Genomic DNA, 18,931 nt, shown 5'->3' on the forward strand with positions numbered 1-18,931 from the left:
CGGGCACCGTGATCTTGGACTTCCCAGCCCCCAGAACTGTGCACAGTAAATGCCTGTTGTCTGAGCCATCCAGCCTATGACATTTTGTTATGGCAGCCTCAGCTAAGACATTACTCCTTGCTCTTTGGGAGAGTTTAAAAAAGGAAAGTTAAAAAGACAACAACTAACTGTTTCAGAAGAACCATTCACTGAATTAGAAGTGAAAAAGGAGAAGGGCTTTGAGTTATTGCTAGAATGAAGCTAAGGCCAAATTCAATTCACTGAGCCCTCACTAGGAACTGGAGAGGCAAAAACAAAAGGTGAGAACTGCCCTCAGCACCCCTGTCATAGCTTCACCACTTCTGGACGTGACTAAGCAAATCATTTCAGTATCATATGAAAACTGCTAAGATGCAGGTACACTCAAGGTTATAGGAACAAGCCCCACATCGAGATGATGCCTGAGCTAATCTTGAAGGACAAGTAAGAATTACCGGGTGAGGGATGGGGGAGGGGCTTTCTACGTAGAAGGAACAGCAGGAAAAAGCTCACAAACTCTAAGTCATTGTGTATTGACCAGAGCACCGAAGGAAACTTGGAGAGAGAGAAAAAGCAATAGCTAGAAACCCCTTTTTCCCAACAAGGTACTGAAAATAATCCCATGGAGAAATCTACTCGCTTAAAGACCACGGGCAGCTGCTTCCAGGACGACTGGGCATGCAGTGTTACCAGCATGTACGAGGCAGTCCTGGCCTTGGACTTCAAAAGTCCAGTCTTCCTCCCCGGTGACTGTGGGCGAGAGCGGGCCAGCACGCCCAGGGCCGGCATGCTCCCTTGCTGTGTCACAAACTCACTGACTCACCTCAGGCCAGCCCTTCCCCCTCTCTGGGTTTCAGCTCCTTTGTCTTCCTATAAGACAAAGGAATTACCTATAAAGTATCTCTCTGGGACTGAATTTTATTCTTTGACTTAAAATTTTTTCTTGAAAGAGAAAGGGGGAATCCTATTCATTCCCTGACTTGTTCCAGTGATAATTTTCAAGGAGCTTAACAAGACAGTCATTGCAGACTTAATTAAAAGTCTATTAGAAGTAGATAAGAGAGATGAAGGATGGGGGGTGGGGAACAAGGATCAGGAGGCACGGATGAGGCTGTTACCCCAAGTCCACGCCTGAGCTGTCTACCTACATGGTGGGGAGGGGGCTGCACGCAGCAGAGGAGGAGGCAGCCCAGGAGTTTGGCTGCAGCCAAAGCCAAGAAGGTACATGGTCAGTCACACACTGGGTGTCCCTAAGATGCGGGCAACCCTACAGCTGGAAGAAGCCATTTAATGTTAGCCTGTCTCCTAAGTTTAAAATGAAAGCATAGTTACCAAAAAAAAGGAGAGAGCAGTTAACTTAGGAAACCCGTCAATTGCCACAAAGAGGCCCAGTGGAGTGACCCAGAGAGAAGAAATGTCTTGTCCTGTCCCCAGGATGATTTACAAGGTACACCACCTATACAATTTAGAAAGCCAAAAATGAGACATTTGCACTGTGGTCTTCACCAGGGATCCATTACAGGAGTCAGAAGGTCTAAGTGCAGGGAGCTGGCGTGGGCCCACCCCTCCTCTGGGTGCAGCCGGGAGCCCACCGATACCCACCTCCTTCAAGGAGACAGCACGCAGCAGAGGCTGCTTTTCCTTAAAGAAGCATGAAAGCCTGTGGCCCCAGACATATGCGTAAGTGTATATTCAGACTCCTGGAGGAACCTGGTTCATTCATCTAAACAGGAAGAACCTGCCAACAGCCGTGGAATGTCGGGGCACCAGCAGTTCATCAGGGTGGCCCTGCCACGTTTCAGGTGGTCACCTCCCAAGCATCTGATCCGCACAACACCAGGACTCAGGCTGTGTGGTCGCCTCTACAGATAAGTCACATTCAAAGAGCGCTCCTGACCGTCTTTTGGACACATCAGAGAACCCCCAGTCCTTCAAACAGCCCTCTGCAGTACCAGCCCCCTTTCCCAGAGGTCTCACAGGTTACATCCCTTCAGCTCAGGGGGCCACCCTTCCTGGGACCCTGTTCTCTCTCCCCTAAGGGGACCCACTTCACTGATACTTCTGTCTCCTTCCTTCCAGATACAGGTTTCTAGCAATCAATCATTAATTTCTGGATCCAAATTCTCACACTCAGGCTTAAGCTCTGTGTAAGCAATGGTGAAGTTATTCTCATGCCATTTGGGAGGTAGGGTGGGGGGCAGACTGCAGCCTACTTTAATTTTCAAATTTCATTTTTAAATACATAATACAACCATGATTCCAAAACTGAAAACCACAAAAATATATACAGTGAAGCATCTCTCTGCCTTTTTAGCCCCCAGTCTGTTCAGTTCTCACTTTCTGCCAAAGGTCATCATGTCTCTTATGCATTAAAGTTTCTTTATGCTTATGTAAGCGAAAATGAACACGGGTTCTGTTTTTTTTTCTTTTACATAAAATCCAGCATATCACACATGCGGTTTTACTCCCTGCATCGTTCACTTGGTAACGTGTCTCGGAGGTCTTTCCCTGGCTATACGGGGAGAAGGTCATTGATTTTTCTTACAGAACTCTACTGGCAAGATGGGTCCTGACCCCCTACTGATGAACACTGGGATTGTTTTCTTTTGCTCCTATAAAAAGTGCAGTTTAGTGACCCTGCACATCTGCCATTTAGACTGGTGGAAACGTATCTACAGGATAAGTTCCCACAAGTGGCGGCAGCGGGTCAAAGCACACACACACTGGCAAGCAGGGTAAGAACAGCCAAGCAGCCTCCGCTGGGCTGAGACAAGTGACGCTTCCACCAGTAAGGAGCAGAGTGCCTGCTCTCGCCACGGTCTTGTCAACCGAATGTGCTGGATTCTTAAACTCAGAATCATACCCCCATCCCCACCCGCACTCCAGATAGCGGCTCAGGACCGTGAGTTCAGCCAGGCCAGAGGCGGCAGGGTGGTCCTGTGGCTCGGTGCTGGCTCCCGGAGGCCCAGACAGTAAGGGCAGAAACTGAAGGGTCCCCATGGGCCCCGGGGCAGCTCCTCCCACACAGGCTCACAGGTCTGGGTTCCAGGACCGCACACCCTGTGTGCTCACAGGGGCAGAGTCTCCGCTCGGTCCCCAGCGCCTGCAGGGCTGAACCTTTAAGTGTTCAGTAAATGCCTTCATGAATCAGGGGACACAGAATCAGCACTGCAGGCCGAGCAGAGGGGCAGGCACGCCTCCTCCTCCAGCAAAGGCTCAGCCTGGGCACCGAGGAGCATGTGCAAGACCCAGACATGGGCATCTCTCCGAAGCTCCAAGAAACGCACTCCCAGTATGCAAGGGGGAAGGATTTTGCCGATGGATTTAGTATAGGGACAAGTGTCACATCACCTCCTCTCCTGTGTGTTTGGAAGGACCCAGGGAAAGTGGTTAGAGAAGGGGGAACGTGTTCATCTGCTCCAACAGCAGAGTCCCTGCTACATTAAGCTTAAAGTTCCCTCAGGCGTTCAGGATGTCTTCTTCCCCTTTTCAGTTCAGGCTCAAAATATCAATTCCTCGAGGGGTTAAAGGGGAAGATAAAAATGAGCTGACCTCCCCAGGAAAGGGATGGAGCCGGGGGTTTAGAGAGAGCGGGGCTGTATGCTGTCTGCTAACCTCAGAACATGAGGCTGGCTCACCTGTGGGGTCCAGGAACCCACACGCTGGATCTAAGGGTGCATCACTGCAGTTAACCACTTTTAAGTACAGGACTTCTGAGCCACGTCACCGGGAAAGTGCACTGGATTAACTCCGCATGTGAAACCATAGTCCTCCCCTCAGCCTGAAAAGCCTCTCTAGGACCTGGTGGCGTATTTGTCAAATCAGAGGAACTCACCCCTACAATCGGGACCTTAACTGCTAGAATGTGTGTGTTGCAGTCAGCCTACAGCTGCAGAGGGAAAATGTAGCCTTTTCTGCCAGCCTAACACTGGGGGCTTCTGAGTTCACCACCTTGAGGCTTTGGTAGTGGGGCCGGAAAGGGGAGCCAGGAAGCTGCTCAAACAAACTGCGGGGCAGCCCAGGCGTGAAGACAAGCCTCAGCCACGGAAGCCAGTTTCTTTCTTTCATTCTTTCCTTTATCAAGGGCCTATGACACGTCAGACATTGTGCTAAATGCCCACTGGTGCCCGGGACTCATAGGTCTCAGCCCATATCAGGCCAAGCAAGCTCTGGACCAGGCAGCTGCGTGCGGCTGCTTCTCCCAGGTCAGGCTGTAGAGAAGGCTTTGAAAAAGTTGGTCATCTCTCTGGGCCTCAATCTCCTCATCTACTCCAAGAAGGAGAAATATTTCCAATATTGTTACATAAAAACTAACAGGTGCGTGGAGGGTAAAAGCTCAGTGGTGGAGAGCATGCTTAGCATGCACAAGGTCCTGGGTTCAATCCCCAGAACCTCCATTAAAAAAAAAAAAATGAACAGGTAGAGAATGATGCCATTTCTGGGAAAACAAACCAACCAGTTACATGCGGACAGAGATAAGTCCCAAAGCAGACATCGGAACATCTGCAGTAGTGGGATCACGTAAGCTTTGTCTTCTTTTCCTTTAACTTAACTTCCTAAGATTTCTATAATAAGCATTTTGATTTTTTTTTTAATGAAGAAACTTGAACTAAACTTTTTTTTTTTTTTTTTTTTTGCAGAGGTGTCATGGATCAAAATTCAAATCACCAAGTAAGAAAAAAATTATTTGCTTCAATAATGGAGAACACAGCCTGCAGTTAAACACCTACCAGGAAATTCAAGACCTAACCAAGGCACGGTGCCGTTTGCATCCTCAGAGCCCAGGGGGCCCGGCTCCTGTGTGCGGGCACACACGGTGCTGCTGGGCGGTGGGAGTTCCTGAGACTCGTCCCGACAGTGTGGTCCAGCTTTGCCCGGGTGGCAGGTTGAGACCCCTCGCTTTCATCTGGGCCCCAGCAGCCTCCCAGTTTCCTGGGGGTGTTTTCTATATTGTGTACTTAACCATTAAGAAAAATACAACAACAACAACAAAGAGTGAGTCGGGGAGTCCAATTACGCTCATTATAATCATGTTCCAACTCAGCCTCTCCATCTCACCCCCGCTGCAGCGGAGACCCTCCAGCCTGAGGGGGTGCAGGCTCTGCAGTCAAGACCCAGGTCCAAGTCCAAGCTCCCTGGTTCTAGCTCAGACAAGTTACCTAACGTCTTTGTCTCCTCAGGGCTAAGGGGGAAGGAGAAGCACACAGTTCAAAGCACGCAAGATCGTGATGAGAAGTTAAGTCAGACATGTGTGTCCAAGTACCCAGGACACCACCTGGTACCCTGTGAGCAGGCAATCAGCGTGAGCTGTCAGCACTGTTCCTACTGTTTTACTGTATCAGGTATTCAATGGGCGGTATGAGGTCTGAATCTAAAATCTGATTGGCCAACGAGCTGCTATCTATGGAGCAAAAATTCCATTATGTTTTGCCAGCAGCACGAGGAGGGAGGGCAGGTTTCTGTTTGCTGGGGAGCGTGAAGGTGGCCTCGCATTGCACAGGGCAGAGGGGACTGGCTGAGGGGTGCCCTCACCCTCTTTCCACAGCCTGTGGGAGGCAGCCTGACGGCAAAGCATGAGCTAGTCTTCAGGGTCCCCTAGGTCCCAGGGGTCTGACCTCTTCCTCCAGCCCCCATAAAGCTGACACGGTCCCCTCTTCCCTGCTTACACTGCACCCACAGGACTTGGTAACACACTCAAGCATCCCGTCTGCTGGGACTAAGGGAGTCACCAACTTGATGTGCATGTTCAAAGGGTGATGAACCACAGCCCCACAGCCACAAAGCCCAGGGGAGCCTGAGGGCGCCCAGCAGGGAGGCCCCTGAACCCGGCCCGATGGGAAGCAGGGTGTTCCCGCCACCAACTGCACAGCACCCAAGAGCGGCAGGTTGGCAGTCCGTTTACCCGTCCAGCCCCTCAAGGAAGTGCAGACCTGACAGTACACGCCCCTCACCTGTGCAGCAGAAGCCGGACAAGAAATACTTCTGCGACGTTACCAGGAGGCCTGAGCTCCCCTTTCCATCTTGGCACTGAGCGGAATATCGATGAGAAACCCTCTCCACCGGGACATTCAGGAGAACTGGTGGCCAGTGGCCAGTGCCCAGGAAAGCGAGGGAGCAGCCTGCAGGTTCTTCCCTTTCCCCAGCCAGTGAAACCCCAGACGGCCCGCAGACAAAGACAGTGTCAAAGCTAGAGGCACGGGGTCTGCTGGGGAAGCTGCCGTGCCCAGCCCCTGCTTCCCCGTGACAGGCAGGAGAAGAGGCTCGGCTGCGGGCTCTGCCTTCTGAGGACGGCACCTCTGCAGCGCCCACATTGGATCTTTTTCTATTGAAGTACAACATAAATACAGTAAAGTGCATGATGAGCTTGAATTTTTTTTTTTAGTGTAGGTACTGGGGATTGAACCTAGGACCCTGTGCATGCTAAGCATGCGCTCTACGACTGAGCTATACCTTCTGCCCGACGAACTTGAATTTTAAGTGTAGAGCTTGTTGAATGTTTACATCCTTAAACACTGTGTAACCACCACCAGACAGATAACAAACCTTTTCAGCATCTCACAAAGCTCCCTCACCTTCCTCCTCAGCCAGTACACCTGCATCACCTCCGTGGCTACAGGCTCTTTTTCACTGCAGTATACTATTCTACTGTATGGATAGATTACAATTTGCTGCTCCTTGGCTATTATTAATTAAATAGTATAGGCTATTTCCTCCAGTTTGGGGCTGTTATGAATAAAACTATTATGGATAGTCCTACAGTGGATTAAAAAAAGATAACAATCTTCCTGGGTGATAATGCACACAACGTAAAATTCACCCTGTAAAAGCATACAGTAGTTTTTCAGTATGTCCACAGAGCTGTGCAACCACCACCTGCAATTCCACACCAGTAAACGTGTCCTGCTGTGGGTGTGTGTCTTCATCTCTCTTGGGGATGAACCAGGGCTAGGGCTGCTCAGTCACAACAGAGATCTTGTTCAGCTTCAGTATTTTTTAAACCAGCAATGTTATTCCACATCCTCACCCACACTTGGTATTGTCAGTTTCTTTAATTTTAGCCGTCCTGGTTGGAGGTGTGATTCAAAACCACTTCTGATTTAAAACCACATCAGATTTAAAACCACTTCTGTCTCAAATCCCCATTCTCTTACAACCAACCTAGCCCAGATCGAAAGCTGCATTCCACTCATCCTACAGTGTTTAGAGCTGACGTTGCTCCTCCCTCTCTTTCTTCCTTTTTTTTAAAATAAACATCTGTGACTTCCAAAATGTTAGATCAAGTGACGAATTATGGTTCCCTGAGTTACTTGAAAAATTGAAAAGAGAACTTTAGGACCTCTGGTGCCACTAGAATCCGGTCACTTCGAATTTCTCTTGACACTAGAATGGCAAAACGGAACAAAGCAGAAGCGAAGGCTCTCTGTGTTTCTGCTGACCCAGGCCAGCGGCTCTCAAACTGTAGCCAAACCCAAAACACAAACAGCTCTTCAAACATTTCTCCATCTATGAAAGAAAAGCTCATTCTGTTCAATTAATAAGAGTGAACATTAACAGCTCAACACACATTATTTCATATAATCCCCACAATATTTCTGTGACATTGAACAATGATTCCCATTTTACAGATGAGAAAACTGTACTTCTCTCTGTGCACCTTAGTTAGGTTTCTTTCTTTTTTTTTTTAACGGAGGTACTGGAGATTGAACCCAGGACCTCCTGCATGCTAAGCATGCGCTCTACCACTGAACTATGCCCTCCCCCCTCTTTCTGTGCACCTTAAACGTTAGCTTCAGGAGGGAAGGTTTCGGCAATCACTCGATTTCTCCTTCTACTGGAGTACATTTTACAGGCTCTGTCCCTCACAGAGAGCTGGAACACTCGATAAATTAGAAAGGAGTTCAATCCACGTAACTGAAGGACGCATGTCTCCTTGTGTCACCCACGGCTCCCCCAGAAGTCACACGACAAGACAACAGATGAGGAAAGGTAGCCAGAGAGAGCCCGGCACCCTCATAACCAGACCCGCAGGGACATTCCCCAGACATGCACAAAAACAATCAAATAAAATTACAAACACAGCCCAACAGCTAGTTCACGTGAGATCAGGCAATTCATTGCTGACTGGAAAAACCTCTTCTTGCCACACGGTTGACCAACAGACTGGCTATTATGGAGTCACATAAACAAGCACAACCTGCATGTGCTTCAGTGTCCGGCCTCACAGTCAGACATAGTCTGCGTGCATGTAAACAAGAACCGCACCAGGAATCGTCATCTAAAGGATGACCGGGCCAGCTCAAAGTGCCGATGTGGAGTCAAGAGGGAAAAACAAGTTTGGGCTCCTTTTTGTACAAGAGGAGAGAGATTTTAAACAGGGGAAAATGAGCAAATGACTCTTTATACAACAAATTCCACTTTGGGGGATAAAACAGGAGAACAAGTGTCGGGCAGGATCAGGTAGGGCCCCTGGGGCCCCTGGGGGGCCAGGCCACCAAGATGTCTCTAAGGTATGAGAGAGAAGAGCTATTTTCACAAAGTCACACCAAGTAAAGATCTACTAAGTCTTTCAAATCCACATGTCATTCCTATTATGTGTCAACACTTAGCTTTCATATTATGAAAGTCTGCTCCTTCAGATTTCCCAAGAACTACCCCCATTTTATTAGCACGCTCCCTAGTGACACGGGCAATTGGTTCTGCCTGGAGCCTGCCCTCTGGGCCGGGCATATACAAGCCTCAAAGGGCTCCTTGCTGGTTACCCTCTGTCCAGCCACATCTTGGGGAACTTAGTTCCAGGGATATGGATGGTGGATCTTCATAAGGAAAAGTGAACTCGAACAGAATTAATGGCACAATTAAAGAAAGACATGCACCTACCAGAGCATTACTGGGGGCGGGGGAAGGCACTTCTCAAGGTGCAGCAGAACTGCACATTTATTTCTGCCCTGGTGCACAAACCGGCAGAGATGTGTAAAACAAGATCGTGCATTTAAGCATTCACTCGGCACTCATTTATCACGCCATCCTACAATGAACCAAGGACTCATCGACTCATCCCCCAACAGAGGCCCTGTAAACTTTCCCAATTAATTGGTATTTGCATTGCAAGAAATCACTTTAATTTTAGTTGCTCTAAATTATCTTGGATGCTGACAGCACTCATATAAACTCTGCAGCCAGAACACTCACAGAAATTTAGGGTATTTCCTTAGTAAATGAACTAAAGAAGATTCATTCAGGTCAAAAGTGGTGAAAACCCAGAATCGTTATCATAGTTTTGCAGCACAGAACATTGTGGTGATCAATGGCACTAAAAATAGCCCAGAAAAAATTAGGAGTTCATAATCGGAAACAAGAAAAACAATAACTTTATCCAAAGCAGCAAGATGTCCGTTAACATCACTCATTTCCCTAGGAATTATTTTGACAATAGGAAATGGAATTTAATTTTTTTTTCCCTTTAATCCCAAACTGTATTTCCCCTCCCATAGGTCCTCTGGGAAAACCTTGTTTTTAAAGGAATAATTCCCAGATAACTAGCTTCTTGCTGTTTCCATACGGCTCAACAGACACAGAGCAGCTCCTGAACGAGCCGTTTCACGTTCCCGTCGCTTCAACGGTGATGTCATGGAAAGACAGCGACATGTTATTATTGCCCAGCTACAGGCTGTAAAGGAAACTGTGCTACTGCCTCTGGGTTTTCATTTTCCATGAGAAATGATTCTCATTGCCCCAGCCACTTAGACTGTGAAAAAGAAAAATGAGTTAATTAGGAAAAGTCACAATTAGATTTTGTAAGCTCACTTCTTTCACCATAGAAGTTACATCACAGCACAGCTTCATTGGGTTTAACAATTTATCTTCATCAGATGATTCCAGAACACATCAAGGTGCTGAATAACTGCCCGAGGAAGAAAATAAAAGGAATACGAAACTGCTACCCAGAAAGTTATCTAATCAAATGAGCTTGTAAATGTGATGGGAAGAAGGAGGGAGGAGACTTAAGCAGCTGAGAAAACGGGAAGAAGTGAAAATAGTCAAATGTGATTACCTTTTACCGTCTGGGAAGTGGGGAAACCCTGCCACCGGCTCTCCTCGCCTAGCGGCTGGTGGCAAGGATGATGAGAATGATGACGATGATGATGAAGAAAAAGGAGTAATCATGACCGTTTCAGCAGCACAGATACTAAAACCAGAAAGATACCAAGAAGGACAACGTGCAAATTCGGGGAGCATTCTGCATTTTCTGCAACTATGTAAGCAGAGATGTGTTAACTAAATTTATTGTGGGGATCGCTTTGCAATATATACAAATATCATTATGTTGTACATCTTCAACTAATATAACATTATATGGCAATCATACCTCTGTAAGACAGAGGAAAAAGAAGTAAGTAGTAACGGAGTAGGAAGTAGAAGGCAGAGGGGAACTAGCATTCTGTTCAGCACAGACCAGACCCAGTGAGAGAAGAATGCAACGGGGATCGCGACCACACTTTCAGGACTGTTCTGTCGTCTGTCCTGTGTCTGTGTGCACCAGAAACGGAATGCAAATCTGATTCCAGAACCTGAAAGATCTGTTTACTTGTCACCTTCTCAGAAATTCAAGATGTGATTCCATGTTAAGCTCTGGAACTTCCCTACAAATATATCTTAAAAAATTAGGCAGAGAAAAAGTGTTATTTAGAAGTCATGAAATCTGTGTGATTCCAGGATAAAAGATACTAAGCTGCTTCTCCTTTATCTTTCTTTTTAAAAATTCCACCAGAAACAGCAAGAGTGTCACCCGTGGTCTTGGGGAACATCTGAAAATTCTGAACATCAAACCCTCACAGCACCTGTGGAGGACACTTTCATACGTTCACCCCACACTTAAAACAGGTTGAGTTTTATCTAGTAAACTCACATAGTCAAGACTCCTTCTTAGTTCAGTATCTTGGCAATAGGTCAAGAGAAACGTCAACATGTCACTGGAAAAAGATGTCAGGCCACGCTCCTGAGACTTGGCCAAACAGCCTAAGGGGTCGGCAGTCAAAACTCAGAAAAATTCCTACCCACTTAAGAGTTCTTCATATGGATAAACCAAACAGAGGCTGAAACTTACCAGCAGAATCTTCTCAGTTCTTTTAAGAAAAACTCCTAGATGGGAAACAGTTCAGGACTGTGGTCCTTTTACTACACAGGAGGTGTTGTTATGGAGACAGTTTTGCAGGCTCCCTGGCAATCCCAGTGTATAATTAAGGCTGGTGATCACAGAACAGCCAGCAAGTGGTCTCCATGGAGACCAACAAACATACATTCCCACAGCCACAGCAACTGTTCTGAATCAATGACTCTTTATATAGGTTTAAAAACTTTGTGAATGGTACATCAATTGCTTCTTTTGTTAGACAATGTCTGATTAAGGATGCTGTGAGAGAGCTCATTCTCCTGCGTGCTGAATTCTGAGCAGTGTCTAGAGTAGGCGGTTTCCAACTCAATTCACAACCTAGAACTAGCGAAGACAAGTGGTAAATCCAGACTCAGGAAATCACTGGTTGATCTGGTGGAAGAATTAAACTAGTGGTCGTCAGGGCCAAGGAGAGCCTGCCAAATACCAGCACTCACTATTCCAGGGCTGTCTAAATATTATGCAACCCTCTCAGCAAGGTAGACATTATTGTTACACTTGTTTACAGAGGAGTAAACGAAGCACACACCGAGAAAGTGGCAGAGCTGGGACTCAGAGCGAGGTCAAAATTAAGTCTGGGCTGGGGTTTAAGTGACGCTACATCACGCTCTGGGTTTGCACAGCACGCTGTGCTTCCACAGCCATCCTCACACACATTATCTCATATATGCTGCTTTTATCTTGAAACGTTGAGTCCAGGTTCTAGAATTTTCTAATTTTGCAATATTGTACCCCTGGTCCCTGGCTTCCTCGCTCCACTTCTGCACCCACCACACACTCCAGACTCGAAGACTCATGTGGGACCATGTCTCAAAAAGCTGCCGCATGTCCCACCTGGACTGCGTGAGCAGCACGTGAGCCTACGCAGTAATGGGAAGGGAAATCCCACTCCACAGCACCAACTGCAACTGTCCAAACTCTAAATAAAAACAGGGACAAACATTCCGATTAACCACTCATGGCATTTATCTATGCTCTTCCATGAGAGAAGGTCAGATTGCTGAGTGCTAATGTTTTGTTAAAGATCTATGTTCATGAAGGATATTGATCTGTGGTTTTCTTACAACTTTTTTTTTTGGCCTGGCGTTAGTATCAGGGTAACTCACTTTATAGAATAAATTGGGAGTTATTCCTTCTTCCTCTATTTTCTAAAAGAATTTGCAAAGGAAAAAATATTTCTTCTTTAAATATGTGATAGAATTCATCAGGAAAGCCAAAGACTCTGTACTCACTGAGTCTTTCCTTTAATTCTTTAAACACGGTTTCCTTTAGATACCCGAACATACTTAAATAGCCACTTTGCAGTCTTTTTCTGCTAAGTCCTACATCTGAGGACAGGCACCTAGACACAATTCCTATTGACTGCTTTTTTCCTGTGCGCAAATCATGGTTTCTTTTTTCTCCGAATGTCCTAATTTTTCCGCTGAATACAGGGTATTTTAGATAACATGTGGTAACAACTCTGGATTCTGACTTTGTCCCAGAGCATTTTTGTTGGTGTTGTTGCTTCTATTGCTTCATAATTTGCCCCCTGGACTATGTTTGTGAAACCTGTCTGCCATATAAGGTACAGTTCCTGAGGTCTTCCCTCAATTTTTCTTCTTGTTTTTATTTTTAAACCTGCCTTCCTAGGGGTCATCCCCATGTCTGCATAGCTTAGTGTTCTGGCAAAGACTAGTCCAAGGTTTGCTCAGACACCTTGGGCCAGAGAGGCTTCTCTCTGCTTCCGACTCTGTGTGTGGGCTGGGAGCACATCCACACTTCGGGCTCTTTTCACGTCTGCCCTGGCTCTTCTTTCTGCCAGCTCTCCCACACCTCTTCTGTGCGTGCACACGGGCTCTGTGGGCCAGGGATGCATGAGTGCCCTGGGCACACTCCCCCTCTGCTGCTCATGCACACAGACTAAGGTCAATCTGGCATTTATGGAGAGCAAGCAAGCCCCCCGATGGCTGTCTCACCTCCCAGAACTACCTGTTAAGTCCCCAGCTAGACCACTGGTCCACTGCTTGCCCCAAAGTGGCCTGGAAACTCAAGCTAGAGGAGCTACTGGCTCTTTTGTTCATTTACCACTGAGACGGCCACTTCACCTGACAACACTCCAGAGTCAGCCCCTTCTGGAAGCAGCAGCAAGTCTCTTGGTTTCTGCAGCCTGTCCCACTCTGGTTGAAATATCATACTTACAGAGATGGGGAGGAGGGGATGAGAGCAACCCTAGGCAAGACCACCACAAACTCATGCTGTTCCTACTAAAAGTTTGTTAGTTTTTCATGAACAAATGCTTCTCAGTTTGTTGTGTGTTTTTGGTCAGTTAGAGAGCTGAAAGGGGTATCTTTGACAGTCTTTTTCCAGCTCTCTTGTTGCTTTTGGGGAGGATTTATCAACCTCCTCATTCTCTCAGGTCATAAGGCAGTTTCTCAGTCACTCCTTACCTTCCGCTGGAATTAGAATGATTAATGCTACTCAGAAGTAGACCATGCAGGTAAAAACATCACCGTGAAATTTATTTTCAAATAAAAATGTTTGTTCTTCTTTTCTGGCGGCGGGGGGAATCAACCAACAAAGATGGCCAAAGGCACAAGTTTAAATGATTATTGCATTAGATTAAATTAATTAAGAAATTTCACTTTGAAAAGGTACCAACAAAAAAAAAAAAAAAAAAGAAGAAGAAGAAGAAAAGGAAAGAAATTTCACTCAATGGAAGCAGCACCTAGAACCCTGTACCTTGACCCCTTCACACACATCAGAGAATTGAAATGCTCCACTAGAAAGAAGCCAGTCCCAGAGCATTTCAGTTAAGGTCACTCATCCCACAGCTGCCTTTCTGCTCCTTCTTACTTTCCCATCTCTCTACCTGATGCTTCCGCCATGGTCAATGGGATACACACTGGGCATTTTTATAATAGTGCCTTTTGTGAAGGGCCCATCAAAGTCCCCCAGTGTGGCCATGTATCTGTTTTCCTTTCTGTATTGCCTCTGACAGGTGGAGAGCTTCCGGGCAAGTCCCTGGAGCACTGGACTCTCACAGCCCGCAGGAAGGAGGCTAAGAATTGCCCCATGCGCCCAGGAATCCGGTGTCTTCAAACTGGAGGATGCTTAGAGGGCTGGAGTTTTTTTTTTTTTAATTTTTTTTATTAATAGACTTTATTTTTTAGAGCAGTTTCAGGTTCCCAGCAGAACTGAGCAGAAAATACAGCGAGTTTGCACATAGACCTCCCCACCCACACATATAGACCCCCCTACCCTCAACATCCCTCATCGGTGTGGCATATTTGGTACAATCAGTGAACCAATAGACACATTATTATCAACCAAAGTCCACAGTTCACATTAGGGTTCACTCTTGATGTTGTACATTCTATGGGTTTTGACAAATGGATAATGACATGTAGCCACCACTACAGTATCATACAGAATAATTTCATTGGACGGCTCTTTGTTTGTTTGTTTTTGGCAAAAACTCTCATTTTCAGATGGGGAAATTAAAGCTCAAGGAAGTTAAGAGGCTTCCTCAGTTCACCTTCCAGGAATGGGATAAAGATTCTGTCCTCTGACAAAACAGGCAGAAGCCCTCAGACATCGTCACCTGAGCCCGTGGCAGATCAGGCTCAGGGCCAGTGACCAGAGATGATTCCACTGGTCACAGAGATGACACTACGCAGGTCTGAGAACACTGGTCACAGAGGCTCCTGAGACGGATTTTTCCCCACCTCTCCCCTGTCTCTTACCTTAGCAAAGAAAATCCAGGCTGCACACTGCCCTGGGGCCATAAGGCTTTTTAGCTTCACTGTGCTCAGCATGAGAAAAAATCCTAAAAACCCACTGGAAGGAGAAAATATACTTTTGTTAGTGAGACTGGTCTTCCTGCAGCCTGTAGCTACTTTGTTACATTTTATATTTACCTTTACAAGAATTAGTCAGTTTTTAGTTCTTATACCACCGATATCTCATCTCTGTTTTCTAGTGATCTCTGGGTTAAAAAGGCCAAAAATTTTAAAAACCCATTAAGCTCTAGTTTGCTAAGGAGCTATGATGATGTCATTTCACTGGAGCTGGGACGTGGATACAGAAGTTTGGGAGGACTCCGGCTAAATCATGACAGAAAAAAAAATCTGGAGGACAGTATCTCCTGTCCCCTCCCCTGTTACTTCTGGAGCTTGGTACTGGCTAAAGCAGACCTTCACCTTTTTTCCCAAGCAGGACAAACTGTTAGGAAAAGACTTCTAGGAGGCAGTTTAGTAGGGAAAAAAGATGATTTCCTTGTCATCCAAATCACCCTCCACCCTGTTGTTACATAATTAGGAGGTCCCTGTAAGACGAAGCGTCTGTCCTGGAAGCTACCTGCAGTAACTGCATTCCTGTTCATTGCCTGTTCTTGAAGGCCGTAGCGCTCTGTTTCAGTTCTTTTATTCCGAACTAGATGCACTTTCAGGAACCACTGTCGTGCCCCAGCTTAGGAAAAACTGTGGGCCGGAAGGGAAAATCTTGGGAATTTTATATCAGGAGGAGGGGTAAATGTAAAATGACTTAATCTGCACAGTAACACGGCTCATCGCATGCATACATGTTGACTGTGTAAACTGGCTGTACTTTGTGCTTGATTGTTAACACGGAAGAACAGCTGGAACATTTCTATAAGGAACAGAAAACATTTGGGGGATGATCAAACAAAAGGTGTCTTTTCTTTTGCTTACAGCTTCATCAGAGTCCCTCCTGACTTGGCTTCCACGTAAGTCAACACTGTTTAACAAGATACTTCTCTCCTATTTGTGGACTAAGGCCTTTCACCTTGGAATCCGACTTTAATAAAACAATTAGATTGTTCAGTTTCAAAAAAAGAAAAAGAAAGAAAGAAAGACATCCAAAGGAAAACTCACCATATGAAGTCAGAGGGTCTGGATTGGCCCTTGGGTTCCAGGTAAGAACCCAAACGGAGGGAGGGTGGGCTGCATATTTAATAGAAGTCCCCCAAACCAAGGCCACCTACACAGAAGCTATGCTTTGGGGATGATGCCTGAAAGTGCGGCCACCTCCCACGGGAGCCTGAGGCTGGGCAGCGTCTCGGAGGCTATTCAGAGGTCTGGACCAGCAAGGCGCTGGCACCGCACTGGATAGGGAAGCAGTGTGCTGTGCTGGAAGCATTTCAGAAAGCATCACGGTGTGGTCAGGGCCAAGGCAAATCGTGCTTCAGACAGAACGGCCACTCTTCCTGGCATTTGGAGGCAGGGCAATTGGGGAAGAGGGTGTGGGAGAGAGATTCCATGACTTCCCACAAAAATGTAAAAGTGGGGTTTCAGCGGGACTTCTATTAGAGATTGAAATTGAAGAAACAAGAGATACGACTGCAGCTGCACCTCAAGCAGGTCATATGAGCTGTACCTCCTCCAGGGGGTCAAGGGCCACACTGCCATCTGACCTCTGTTATAGGTGCTAGGGTGTGGCGCCCATGTAGAGCATGAGCCCTGAGAAGGAGGGGCCCAATCCTGGGCTTCTCTGTATTTTCCTGACAGAGCTGAACAAGGTGCCTTGGTCACAGCAGGTGCTACATAATTGTCTGACAGGTGTATTTGGAAGCAGATTGAATTGAACACAGCTAAAACCACATTTCACAGAAATGTGCGCCTTCACTTCGTTAGATTAGATTAGGTCACAGCCACATTCTTGGGACAGGACCAGAGACAGGGATTAGGTTTCTTTTGTGTATATTTCAGCCTCTTTGGCCTAATGACCTGCAAAGTTTGCTCAGATTGGTATCTCTGGTCATTCGAGTCTGGGCAGCAGTGGATTAAGACGTTGAGCCACTCCCACAAGGAGCCCCTGTGGGGAAACAGCAGGCTGGAAATCAAGTGACCTGGGATTCCATTCCTGGCTGTGCTCACTGACCCTCATAACCTTGACCAAATCCTCATATCCCGCCTTTTTTCTTGCCTCGGGTTCGGTTCAGTGTTCTTAAAGCAGGAATAAGCATTGTGCTCTTCATCCTATCTTATGGAAATCAGAGCTTTTCAAAACAGAAGTTTCACTTTATTAAGGAAACCAAGGCATAGGCACAATTGGAATCCAGGTTTCCTGGCTCTTCCAAAGTTCTCCATGGCCCTTCGGACCTCATCATGGAAATGTGCTCCAGACCAGAGAGATGGAGGGAGAAGGTCCGGGTGCCCGCAGCTGCAGGGCTGGGAGTGGAGAGTGGGGCAGCCAGCGCTCCTCCTGTACTGTCCACACCCACCCTCCCCGCAGCCCCCACTTCACAGGTGCCTGTCAATCTCCTGTACCTCCTTCTCCTCTCCTCTCCACGTCCAGCCAGGGAAGGGCAGAGTTCCACGCTGACCTTTCCCCTCAGCACCAACTCTGCTCGGACTCAGCTACTCCTGGCTTGTGACCAACACGCTTCTGAAAGCATCCGTGACTCTCCTCATCACTTGACTTGCACATCGGTGAATCATCCCTAAATGACTCATGGGTCCCTCCCTCATCCCACTCCTTCTGCTTCCAGCTCTCCTACCCCTCGTGGTGGAGGCAGATCCTAAAAGCACTGGGAGGACCCCAAAGTGAACGAGCCTGGGGCTCCCTGTTCACAGGGTCTCCAGGCCACAGCTACCACAGCCCCTCAGGCCCCCATGGCCCCTTCTGAGCCCCCCCCCAGGACCTCTGAAGGTGACAGCTCTTAGTCTGAAATAAGGTTATGGGGGAGTCGCGAGATGACATGGGGAAACTGACTCGTTCTTAAAAGAGGGTCAGCTTTGTACTGAAGCCAGAAGGTCAAATGTTCGAATGTACTAGAGAATTAAATCAATTCACATAAAGATTTCTAAATCTTTTAAATGAAAAAAAAACTTATTTTTCATGTTGGGTTATGAGAAAGTTGCAGGTTAAAAGGGGTAGAAATGGAGGCAGAATGTCACCCCACAACACAATCACCAATGGGCTGTGAACTGGGTTGCTCTGCTCCAAATAACTAGACGTGGTGGCCCTCCCTCCACACCCTGGTCACACACATGCCTAATAGCCAGGCCCAAAGGGAAGCAAGTCCACAGGCACCAGGGCGACACTGACACTCATGCCCCACGATCCTAGTCAACCAGCAGGTGACGAGGCCTGACCAAGATGATAGGAACTGAGAAGATGAATTCTGCCAGAGTTTTCCTGAAACATTTCTGGGGATGATAAATAAATCATTCTGAGGCTCAAATGCAGAAGCAAACTCGATAATAATGATTTTTTGTTTGTTTGTCCTAACACACACCCTTCAAAAGTAGCACCTAGGTGCATATCAGCTTTTTGACTCTGTGGAGAATCACTGCTTCCCAAGGTAAGACCTACGTGTGTGGGAACGGGTGGTCTGGCTTTACGTAGCAATTGCTCCTGGTCTGTTGACATTTGATTTACGGATAATAACAATACCCATCATTTACTGGGCTGGGCAAGATGCTTAGGGCTTTGTGTATCTTATTTAATACACACAGTCCTCCTGTATTGGTATTCTCTCTCCATTTTACAGATAAGAAAACTAAACTAAGGCTCAGGAGACCTAGAATAACTTGCCCAAAGACCACACAAATTAGCAAAAACACAAGGCTGGAATTCAACCCAAGTCTGGCCATTCGACCATATCAGAACCCAAGCTTTGAGACTGTCCACAGAAGCCTTTCCATTTCTCAACACAATAAAGTCAAGTGAAGTGGGGGTCATAGCAGGAAAGAGGGAATGGGGGTGGAATTTCTATATATCTAAATGTGTTCATCTAGA

The 18,931-nt window shown here is 46.8% G+C and overlaps 1 protein-coding gene across 4 annotated transcripts in view; it reads right to left on the reverse strand.

The window, feature by feature from the left end:
• Positions 1-18,931, reverse strand: part of TMEM241 (transmembrane protein 241) — a 94,091-nt gene that overhangs the window by 30,616 nt on the left and 44,544 nt on the right. For all 4 annotated transcript variants that reach the window (XR_012502024.1, XM_074352139.1, XM_010958141.3 and 1 more), the window contains exon 13: positions 14,914-15,007. Coding sequence is in view for 3 of the 4 variants with exons in the window: in XM_074352139.1 (XP_074208240.1) it covers positions 14,914-15,007 (94 nt within the window). In the remaining variant the exon portion in view is untranslated. The remainder of the gene's footprint in view (positions 1-14,913; positions 15,008-18,931) is intronic.

The sequence above is a fragment of the Camelus bactrianus genome, chromosome 24, assembly GCF_048773025.1.
Source record: "Camelus bactrianus isolate YW-2024 breed Bactrian camel chromosome 24, ASM4877302v1, whole genome shotgun sequence".
Taxonomy (NCBI): Eukaryota; Metazoa; Chordata; class Mammalia; order Artiodactyla; family Camelidae; genus Camelus; species Camelus bactrianus.